Source organism: Malus domestica, chromosome 11 (genome assembly GCF_042453785.1).
Source record: "Malus domestica chromosome 11, GDT2T_hap1".
In the NCBI taxonomy this organism is placed as follows: Eukaryota; Viridiplantae; Streptophyta; class Magnoliopsida; order Rosales; family Rosaceae; genus Malus; species Malus domestica.
This window is the reverse complement of record NC_091671.1, coordinates 1,968,057-1,980,374: the sequence shown is the minus strand read 5'-3', so window position 1 is coordinate 1,980,374 and position 12,318 is coordinate 1,968,057. Positions and strand designations below refer to the sequence as shown.

General features: G+C 32.9%; 1 protein-coding gene and 1 pseudogene across 1 annotated transcript; both read left to right on the top strand.

Moving 5' to 3' along the window:
• On the top strand, positions 1-4,297 carry LOC103447062 (beta-glucosidase 12-like). Its single transcript, XM_008386231.4, has 13 exons — positions 1-281; positions 391-460; positions 1,467-1,525; positions 1,663-1,738; positions 1,867-1,944; positions 2,049-2,136; positions 2,257-2,512; positions 2,681-2,796; positions 2,905-3,122; positions 3,224-3,255; positions 3,349-3,451; positions 3,558-3,666; positions 3,952-4,297. Exons 1-13 carry the CDS (start codon positions 63-65, stop codon positions 4,118-4,120), a joined length of 1,593 nt encoding a protein of 530 aa, XP_008384453.3. The 5' UTR covers positions 1-62; the 3' UTR covers positions 4,121-4,297.
• A 460-nt stretch (positions 4,298-4,757) lies between these two features.
• On the top strand, positions 4,758-10,781 carry LOC103447061 (beta-glucosidase 12-like; annotated as a pseudogene).
• Positions 10,782-12,318: the final 1,537 nt, after the last annotated feature.

Below are 12,318 nucleotides of genomic sequence, written 5' to 3'. Positions count from 1 at the left end.
TTTCTGGTTCAATATCATCCTTCATTTGTTTTTCTCAAGTGTACTTCCTCTATATAAACGCCATGCCAAGAAGAGCAAAAACCAGTCTGGATCACCAGAAACCCTTAGTTATGGCAATGAAACTTGATTCTTTGCTGTTGGCTGTGCTATTTATAATTGGCATTGCATTGACAAACGCTAAAAAATCTCCTGTTATACCTAGTCGTTATAGCACTACCAGCCTCAACAGGACCAGTTTTCCTAGAGGGTTCATATTTGGCTCAGCTTCATCAGCTTACCAAGTTAGTCATATGCCTTTTATCTGTGTTTTATATATTAGCTTTCTTTTAATGCCAGATCACCAATTAGCATCTTTAACAAATATACTGATGTCATCATTGTGTACTACAGTATGAAGGTGCATGGAATCAAGGTGGTAGAAAACCAAGCATTTGGGATAACTACACCCACCAGTATCCAGGTACCTCCACAGATGCATCCCGAATCAAATTATATGTTTTCTATACCAGCGACATTTTACTTTTAACCAATTTAAATGCCAAAGAAGGAGATTTGGACTAGGATGCATGAGGGGGAGCACAAATTTCACTCTAGCTAATGTGGTCACGCCCACGTCTGCAACCAAAACCACATTGTTTCTTTTTTAAATAACTTTTTCTAAATCTCTGGTGTCGTTCTTTTGTTCTATAGGTTTCTCCAATTAAGCCAAATTTAATTTATCTCTTCGCCGGCCTGCTGCATGCATGCCTTTTTTATCTTTCAAAACCAAACGTAATCTTTCATTCGGAACCACTTCATGAAATTCTGTTTATACAACAATATATTGTAATTGGATATTTTGGTTAAGTCATATGGTGCGCCAACTGTAATTAGTTATTGAATTCCCCCTTTTTGACAGTGGAACTTAAATCTCTCATTTACAAAGTGGAGAAAATTACCTTCAGATTGTAGTGCTAGTGTCGACTTCATGAAATTTAGTTATTCTTGACTTGTTCTGCTTTATATAAGTGTAATAAAATAGCCTCGTGGGCATTCATCATGGCCAGGGTGCAATCAAGTAAAATTTCTTTGGTCGTTTTCTTTTTCTGTCCTGACGGGATACCTGTATTTCCGGCTATAAAAAAATGAGGAAAAAAGAAACCGACTGAAAGTTCATATATAATATCTAAGTGTGTGTGTGATAATTAACATATCCTCTTTATACATTTGTAGTTCAATCTATTTTTATAAACAAAAACGGCGACTTCATTGTGTTGTTACCTAACAATAATTACAAGTTGCATGTTTATTTATTTCAGTTGATATTTAACTGAACCTGGTCCGGTGCAGAAATCTTATAACACATATAAAAGAAGCGATTTTTCCTTATAGATGAATAGATTGTGAGTTGCAGTACACACACACATAAGTATAATTTCTGCGATCATCTTTCTCTAAAAAATAAAAATTTCTTTGGTTAAATGCAGAAAGGATCAATGGTAGCACCACTGGAGATGTAGCTGCTGATCAATATCACCGTTATAAGGTTCAAAAATCACATCAAATTTATTCTCCATACCTTCTTGAATCTTGATTCAATAAGCACACGACCATAAGAAAATCCAGGACTTAATTCTCAGATGAGATTTATTCTTGTAGTATCTTTTGTGTTATCATATGTAGGAAGATGTAGGGATTATGAAGAATATGGGCTTGGATGCTTATAGGTTATCTATCTCATGGTCCAGAGTATTACCAAGTAAGTGGGTGGTTGTACCCCGCGTTCACGTATTTGTTTCCAACAAATCCTCAATATATTGCAGACAACTGTCCTGTTTTACGCCCTTTGAAGGTATTTGATTATTTGTTTCTTCTAACTACAATTAGATGGAAAGCTAAGTGGGGGTGTGAACCAAGAAGGAATCAAATACTACAATAATCTCATCAATGCACTCCTAAGCAGAGGTGATACAGCTGCCCAGTATCATATATCCTCCCACCTTACAAAATATCTAATAAGAATACGTTATAACCGAACTTTTTACTTTTAATGGTCATGTTATATATAGGTCTAAAGCCATTCGTGACAATCTTCCATTGGGATCTTCCCCAAGCGTTAGAAGAAGAATACGGGGGTTTCTTAAGCCCAAAAATTGTGTGAGTGAACGCTTATATCCTCTGCATAAAGATCGTTTATTTAAATGCGTACTGATATAATTAATGCATAAGCTTCAAAATCAGCACAAAATAATTGATTTTGAATCTTCCAATATGCAGCAATCATTTTCGAGATTTCGCTGAAATTTGTTATAAGGCATTTGGTGACCGAGTGAAGCATTGGATGACCTTGAACGAGCCATGGACCTATGCAGTTAATGGTTATGCAGAAGGAGCTTTCGCACCAGGAAGATGTTCAGCTTGGATGGAGCGAAACTGTACTGGTGGAGATTCTGGTACTGAACCATATTTGGTGGCACACAACTTCCTCCTTGCTCATGCAGCTGCAGTAAAGCTGTACAGATACAAATATCAGGTATTAATTATTTTTTATGGTCATACTATTGGTTCCTCATTCAAAACTCTATGTGACACGCTATTAAGTTATAATTAATACAACATTGAATAGTTTATATAGTTAAATAGACAAGGGTTGTACCTTTTTCTTGCTCTGAAAAAACCAAATTTGCGTGATAATGTGCAGAAAATTCAGAGGGGCGTAATAGGGATGGCACTAGGGGTACATTGGTTTGTGCCTGTTTCTAACAGCACGCGCCATCAAAATGCTGCATTACGATCTTTGGATTTTATGCTTGGATGGCAAGTATATTAATAATTTTTATATTTTAACACAACTACCTTAAGTGGCCACCAATACTTTACATGTATAATATTGACTTTATTCTTTAATTTTTCTTGTTTATATAGGTTTATGGAGCCATTGACAAGTGGTAGTTATCCACACACCATGAAAGTTCTTGTTGGAAAACGATTACCTGTATTCACGGCAGAACAATCCAAGTTAATAAAAGGGTCATATGACTTCATTGGAATAAATTACTATACTACTCATTATTCAAGCTATGCACCTCACAATAATTCTCTAAATGCAAGTTACTTGACTGATGCTCGCGTTTTTCAATCACGTGAGTACAACAACAACAATAAAGTCTTATTTCACTAATTGAAAAGCTTACTTTGATCAATTCAAGTTTAGTAAATTCTAATATTCATTAATTTTGTGCAGCATTGCATAATGGGGTCCCTATTGGTCCGCCGGTACGCATCAAATTATTAGCTTATGTTATTAGTATTCGAAGGATAATTGTTTTCATGTAATTAGCTCAATTATCTTCAAATATTGGGTTGCAGGGTGCTTCAAGCTGGCTATATGTTTATCCTAAAGGACTTCAAGAACTTTTAGTTTACACAAAGAAAAATTATCAAAATCCTCTCATTTACATTACTGAGAACGGTAATTATTTTTAAACCTTGATTAATTAGATCATCAATGTTTCAGTTAAGTTCTATAAAGTGATATAAACTTAAGGATCGTACGTGATAACAAATTATGTTTGCAGGCATTGATGAGTGGAATGATCCCACATTATCACTTGAGAAATCTCTCAATGACACCCATAGAATTGATTACATCTATCAGCACCTCGATTACCTTAACAGAGCAATCAAGTAAGTTCTTTTTTAACAAATAATATTATTTATACTAAGAGGGTGAGAGATTGGGCTAACAATAATGTGGTTCAAATTTGTCTTTGGCAATAATTAAATCTAAGATTTCTCACTTACAAATGAAGAAGAATATCATTAAACCGTAGGACTAAGTGACAAAAAAAATTATTTTCACTAGTTATTACTAAGGTTATTTATATATATGGTCTAGCCTTCTTACATTTTGGTTATTTAATCATTAAACTAGTAATCATTGTATTTAATTTTCCTCTCTTTTGTTTGCAGGGATGGTGTCAATGTGAAAGGATACTTTTCATGGTCGTTACTAGACAATTTTGAATGGTCTGCTGGATACACAGTACGGTTTGGTTTGATCTTTGTGGATTTCAATGATGGGCAAAAAAGGCATTCAAAACTGTCAGCACGATGGTTCAAAAATTTCTTGAAAGAGTAGAAAGAAGGCCGATTGCAATTATTGTTCGTGACATAGACATTTAAGCATATCATTTCCCTTTTTAAATATTTGTATTCCTTCAATAATATGAATTTTATTTTTGTCTACGGACAAAAATAAATGTATGTTTTGTACCAAAAAATCAATAATAAATGTCTATGGGGATCAAAATTCTAACTTCCTTGCAGCAAACTTATCAGTCTGCGTATAATACAAATATGAGATAATTATTTCAACCTATGACATTCAAAATCCAAAGAAAAGTAGCATGAAAGTCAGATTTAGATCGTAAATAGAATAATGCTTGGATGCTTTCTTAAGGGATGCACTCATTCACCGACTTACTTATAACGTAGATATATGTTTGTATGAAAAAACTACATGTAGCATACTCACAACCCTACGTCCTAGGTGTGTACACGAAAGCTCCTATTTCTCCGAATATAGCTCACAAGGGCTCAATTTTAAGACTTGAATGTAATCCGTTCACAACTTAAACTACGTGTACCGCATTGACCGCTTCTTATTGAAATATAGGGCCAGGGAAAGCTTTCCAAGTATATCCCCTTCTTTGTTGTCCAACATTTTAGGTTAATATGCATGGAAGCGTTTATAAGAATCGAATCAGATGGCATAGCTTTCAAATTAATATCATTAATTCCTCAGTCCTTTTGTTATTTCATGGTTTCTACATGATTTATATAAATACCTAAAACAAAAATACGAACTTAACTATGGCACTCCAAGGCAGTACTATCCTCTTCAGCTTGCTACTAGTTCTTGGCTGTGCAGTGACAAGTAGAGCTATCAATCAAAGCCATTTTGGTACTACATGTGACACTGGTGTCCTAAAACGAAGCAGTTTTCCAGCCGGTTTCATTTTCGGGGCAGCTTCAGCGGCCTACCAGGTAGTACTTGACTTTGGCTTTTTCGCTAAGGTTATGGTCAGATGACAAGCACGGTTTTGATTTATATTTTCTGTGCGCGCACGTGTGTTGAATTTAGTATGAAGGTGCTGCAAATGAAGATGGTAGAGGACCAAGTATATGGGATGCATTCACTCACAAATATCCAGGTTTTATTCTTTCTTCAATTATCAAAAGGATATTGAATTTCATTTAGCGCTGTTTAAGACTTTAAATCCAAATCTTGAGATGAGGTAATTGATGGTCAATAAGCTTAATTTGGTTCTTGGTTGCTAGCTCTTAACTCGTATCCACAACGTTCGCACGGATAAAGAAATGCGAAATGCAAACAAATTAAACATTGACGTTAGACATACTAATATAGCTTAAACAAAATTAACAATAAATACCGTGTTAGTTGAAAAACTACAATAATATTTTAAAAGGGCAATATATTTATTGATTTTATTTTTAATTCTACATGTTAACGGTCTATTTCAAATATCTTATATGTTTTAATGGGAAACAAAATAGGTAGGATAGCAGACGGCAGCAATGGTGATGTGGCTACTGATCAATATCATCGCTACAAGGTACAATTAATTAAGCCCACACCATATATATATGAAATCATGTACAAAGAACAACAAGGTTTCTTTTTTATATGCCTATACTTTCTCTCTTTTTTTTTTATTGGATTCTCTAACTTCCTTGCTGTTATAGGAAGATGTTCAGATTATGAAGGAAATGGGATTTGATGCTTACAGATTCTCAATCTCATGGACTAGGTTGTTACCAAGTAAGACGATTCATAAAACTATGTGTGAGATTTTTATTTTTATTTTTAATTTTGATTCGTTCTTTGTAATTCCTACATTGCCTTGAATTTTCAATACCTGAAAAATCATAAATTAAATTGATTATGAGAGAGGGGATCGTTGATCCCATACATAATATAGATAGGTTACTAATATTTTTCCTTATTTTTCATTGATCTGTATTATAAGAGATTTTTTTCAATGTGTCGGCCAATACACCAAGAGTTAGAATACAAATGGTTGAATACTTAAAAAAAGTTCAATCACTTATATTATGGCACTGGCTGTATGAACCGTGTTGCCGAACATGGAGTTTTTTTCTCCTATCAGAGGTGGGAGAATTAACGCTTCTCGCCAACTACAATCCCTTGCTTAATGATTTTTCATATCATACGTGTTGAATGATTTTTTTACGCCATGTGTTTAGTTGATGCTTTAACATGTTTGTCCATACATTAACTTGGATCACATTGATCAGATGGAAAGTTAAGTGGCGGTGTGAACAAAGAAGGAATCAGATATTACAACAACCTAATCAAAGAGCTTCAAGCCAATGGTTATGCACCCGACTCCTATGACTAATAGATAGGATAATGTTAGGAAGATCAATTTTTTAAACTAAATTTTGTAAATCGTATGATGTGTATTGATGATTGAATTATTACTTAAGTGTCGATTAACGTGCTTATTTTCTATTAATGACACATCATATGATTTGCAAATTTGATTTACCTAACATTACTCTACTGTTATGCGTCCTTAATGAAAAAATTAATAAAGAAATCAGCTATTGATATTCATTTTCTTTTTTTAATATATTAATTGGTGAATGCAGGTCTAAAGCCCTTCGTCACAATTTTTCACTGGGATGCTCCCCAAGCATTGCAGGATGAATATGGTGGTTCGTAAGCCCTCGAATTGTGTAAGTGAAAGTTCAACTATTCCCGTTGCATATCGAACCAAAACATTATCACTTTTTGATAAGACTTGCAAATATACGCTCATTCGACAATAAAGCCTTGCTATAATACATCATAGAGATTCACAAGTTGTGCTGTCTGTGGATCGTGTTGTGAAGAATACGAATAATACATCCCTTGAAAATATTTGTATAAGAATGTAACAAAAAGCTTACTCCAAAATTTATGATTTTCTGTTTGTTTTCATTCTCCTCCCAATATACAATATACAGGGAACATTTTCGGGACTTTGCAGACTTATGCTTTAGGGAATTTGGTGACAAAGTTAAGCATTGGATCACGCTAAACGAGCCGTGGAGCTATACTACTCATGGTTATGTAGAAGGAAAGTTTCCACCAAGTAGAAAATCAGGGACTGAGCCATATTTGGTGGCACACAACCTACTTCTATCTCATGCAGCTGCTGTAAAGTCGTATAGAGAAAAGTATCAGGTCATTCTTAGAAATCTCTAAGGCATTACTATAATCCAATTATATATATAGATGTTTATGTCAAAAATATATTTAGGAAAAATTAGTATCCGGTCCCTAGTTCTTACTGTTTATTAACTAAGATCTTATTAGTTATCAAATTTTGATTCAAGTTCCTAGCATTAATGTGATAATGAATTTACATGTTTATTATATAATTTTTTAATATAAAAATTAGTAATTAATTTAGGATTTAATACTCACACCTCTATTAAACTTCTAATTAATTTTCAATTCAAACATTTCCAAAATAATAATAAATTAAATTAAATTAAGTTTGTACCTATTAGTTTTTTTTATATATAAAAAGATTCTTAATTTTTAATCTTAAATGTACCCATTCATATAATTTTTCAATTTTTTTAATCTTAAATGTACCCATTCTCAAATATAGCAATTTGTTATATGTAAAATGTACCCTTTTTTTAATATAAAATCCATTCAAATTTTTTAATCCATGTTTAAACTTATATGGGTACATTCTTTTTCGTTGATTTGAGAATGTATCCATGTTTTGGTACAATAACTTTTTTTGTTAATTTTGGTTAATGTACCCATGCATATATGTATACACACACACATACACACACACACAATATAATAGAGAGTATAATTTATATTTTATTATTATTTTTAATCCCATAAAATCTCATTAATATAAACAATTACAAATTTCAATTTTTAATTTTTAATTTAAAAAATATAGTTACTTACATTATTACATTAATGTCAGGGATCTCAATCAAAAACTAAAAACTAACAAGGTTTCAATCAAAGAATATTGATAACTAGGGATCGCATCCAAAGTGTCCCATATATTTATTATTTGCAAATGCTCAAATAATAATTTGTAACGTGTGCAGGCATCACAGAAGGGCATAATAGGAATAACGTTAATATCACATTGGTTTGTGCCATTTTCTAACTCAAAGCAGGACAAAGATGCCGCACAAAGAGCATTGGAGTTTATGTTTGGATGGTATGTACATTTAAAGGATAAATATATATTTTTAAATATAACGATAAATTATACTGAAGTGGGGGATAAATTGGTTTGAACTCATCGTCAATGAGATTCGAATTTAAGACATTTTGTTTACAACTGAAGAGGAATATAAATAAACTATAGTAAAAATGGTAAAATTTATAAAGCAAAGCAAAGTAATTGCAGTGACTAATTAATTATTGCTGCAATGGAGGAAACTATTACTCTTCTCACTCTACAAAATACGATAAGACATCACCACATATACTTACTCGAAAGAAAGCTTTTTTTTTATTTTTTTTTATGAACAAACGATTGTATTTACACGAAGGGGAATGGGTGAGCTTGGCCTCACAATGGGTTAGTAACAATGTGGTTCAAATTCGCCTTTGAAGAGAATCAAACATAAGACCTCTGATATATAAGTAAAGAAGAATACTATTAGACTGTAGTACTAAGTAGCACATGAAAGAGAGTTTATATCGAGCTATTATAAGGAAGGAGAAGATCGACAAAATCGGAAATTGTCATTTCGCAGGAGTGTAGAAAATTGTTTTAGAAACCATTTGTTAATTTAGGGCTTAGGAAAATTTGAACTTTTTAGTATCACTACAAATGATAAATTTGAAGAAAGAGGTTCCACCATAAAATTAATCCGTATGACGAATAGCCTAACTTACTTATAAGCCAATGCAAAGTCCCTTCTTCTATTAAAGAAGAATTCATTGTCAACAAAACTAATTAGGTAATATTTGAGATGAGTAATGAGACTATCCAATAGGATAATTTAATTTTAAACTCGTGTTTAGCCAAGTTGACTAGAGCACAATGTGCTCCACTCAAGTTTGAATTCACCTCCCTAAAGTTTAGTTTTAAACTCGTGTTTAACCAAGTGTAATTATAATATTGTTTGTTGAAAGAAAAATGTAGTAATTTATGGTTGGTATATTCCATTTTTATATAATTAATGTAGGTTACAATTTCCTTTTAAAATAGAGAATTTTAACGAAAAGCTCTCAGTACTGTTCACTTGAATGAAAAACCACATTTTTACACTAAAAAGGTCAATTATGGTACTATTCACTTTACCTTTTACTTTGTCCTTGTCGTTAAAACTTAAAGTTTTCAAACCATTTTCATTAGTTTTTCTTTTAAAATATAGGTTTATGGATCCCTTGACGCATGGTCACTATCCGCATAGTATGCGATCTCTCGTCCAAAATCGATTACCCAAGTTCACCAAAGAACAATCCAAGATGCTAAAAGGTTCATTTGATTTTCTTGGAGTAAATTACTACACAGCATATTATGCAGCCAATGCACCTCCTCCTAATGCCAGAAACCCAAACTACACGACGGACTATCGTGCCAATCTCTTAAGTAAGTAGAAACCTAAGAGCTTTGGCTGACGATGTTGGCTTTCTTTCTTTATTAGATATACACTCACAAGGCTTTGAACTTGTCTATTGCTGCAGCTGAGCGTAATGGGGTTCCAATTGGTCCAGAGGTATGTACTGTGTGAGCCTTGAGTGTATATATATACCTTAAACTAGTATAGTAGTATACATAGTTTCTGCAAATATGTTGATCAAGTTTCATTAAGTTTCACCCTCTTGATATTTATTTATAGTGAAATTGCTGAAGTTTCACCCTCATGATATTGCAGACTCCTTCAGATTGGCTTCATGTTTATCCAAGAGGAATTCGAGAGCTATTGCTTTACACCAAGAGAACGTATAAGGATCCACTAATTTACATTACTGAAAATGGTAATTTGTGGCTTTTAAATCACTTTGTGTTATCAAATGTTGTCCAATATATACTAGACTTACTAGATATTAGAAATTACGTAACAATACCACCTATCATTGTAGGAATTGATGAGTCGAATGATCCCAAATTACCACTTAAGGATGCTCTAGTTGATAATCAAAGAATTGACTATTATGATCGTCATTTTGATTATCTTCATACTGCGATATTCAAGTAAGCTTATAACAAAAACAAGATTTCATTCTATTACTTGATGACTAAATAATTTCGCTGATATATATGGTTGTATATATCTGATTCATATTCATATTTTCGAGCAGGGATGGAGTTAATGTGAAGGGATTCTTTGCATGGTCATTGTTTGACAACTTTGAATGGGAGTTGGGTTATACTGTAAGGTTTGGCATCAACTATGTGGATTTCAAAGATGGGATGAAAAGATATTCCAAACTCTCAGCCTGCTGGTTCAAGAATTTTCTTAAAAAATAAAGTCATTTGAAGTGGATAAATTGTATATTTTATTTTTTCCTAGCACGTCATAAGTCAAAAGGAAATGCACATGGTGAAAATGTGAATTTTTGGGGGATTATATCCATCATGTGTTGGGTAATAATCAGCAATCAATGAAAAATGTATATATATAACAAATGTGTATATATATATATGTATGTATGTATATATAGAAATAAAAAAGAGATGTACGCGAGCTTTGCTGCGAAGTTTGAAACATTGTCGAAGGTGTAGAAGGGTTTGAAAATATATGTGCCAAAGAGTAGTGTGTTTATACATATATTCAATAAAATTTCCATCTACATCAAAATAACCTTCTTCCCCCTCCTTGTTCAAGTTGAAAGTTTCTTTTCGAATCCCATCCTCAACAAAGTCCTCGTAATTCTGCCAAAAGATGCCCCCAATCATTGGCTATCGTTTCCATTGATCCAATTAGCAGAAGTATCATGCAATCTTCTCGTCTGAAAAAATTCCTGCCAATTTAGAAAGAACCATTCCAAATTACAGATGTACTCTATTAATTTAACCAAGAGCATGCATGGCACCACTACTATTAAGAAGCAGCAACTTATAAAGACAAGTTTCTACATTCCGTTGTTAAATTGCTACCAAGAACTTGCACGGAAAAGTGAAAATGACCAGAAAGATGATGTTTATAAATTATATGCACACTGAGAGGAAAAATCTTCTGCAAGTGAAAAAAACGTATTTATATAAAACAGACATGTCGCTTCAGCTTGAGCTTGCGCATCATCTGAAAAAGCCTCTTGTATCCATTCCAATTACTATTCTGTGGAGCATGTCCCTGTACTATTCCCCACCAGAATCAACCATAAGCGCCATCTACATTAACTGATTCAATACCCTTAGCTGCTTTTGTGGAATTTAATTAATTTCATGAGAGAACTATATATGAAAGAATTATATATTCGGTAAAGAATGCAACATATATGGAATATATAAAGCAAATGAGGAATCTATATATGAAGTGTAATTGAGAGTAACAGCATATAAATGAGTAACATATACAGTGTTGTACTGGAGAAGGGTGTATACATATATGGAATATATAAAGTAAGCTGGAAATGGAATGTGTAATTCTAGAATCAATGGTATCTGCAATTTTATAATCATTGTTAATTTTTGGATTTATTCATGCAGGGTGTTTCCGTTTTAGAAAGTATTCGTAGATGTTTTTCTATTTGTTTAGTTTATAAATCAGAATGTGAGAATTGATGGGTTCATTTTGTGTAACACTACAGCTGCAAGATTGGTTTTTTTTAATATTTTTTGTTCAAATGAATATAGTTGAATACTTTAAATGCACGAATTATCAAGTCCATATATGTATGACTGACAATATGAAAATGGAAGGATGCTTACTCTCTTTCGGGGAAAGATGTAACGCATGTGGTTGCACGTCTAATTCTGTAACCAAATGTGCAATCTTGAAGCAGCAAGAGTATCAATAAAAGCTCTTATGTAAGGAAGGTTAGAAGCCATACTGAAATGGGACTCAAGCCGAATCCCTAACCGTGTATTTCTGTTACCCGGAAAATTGCATCTCCCTCACTAGTATTAAATATTAACATAGACTAAAATGATATACCAATGTTATAGAACAGTAGCAGAAAGAATGATGAAAAGAGGAAGACGAAAGCTTTGTATATTCAGAAAAGCAAAATGAATCCAATGTATCACAAATGACAGTTACAAGAGCTATTTATAATAGCTAACCTTTCAATACAGAATGACT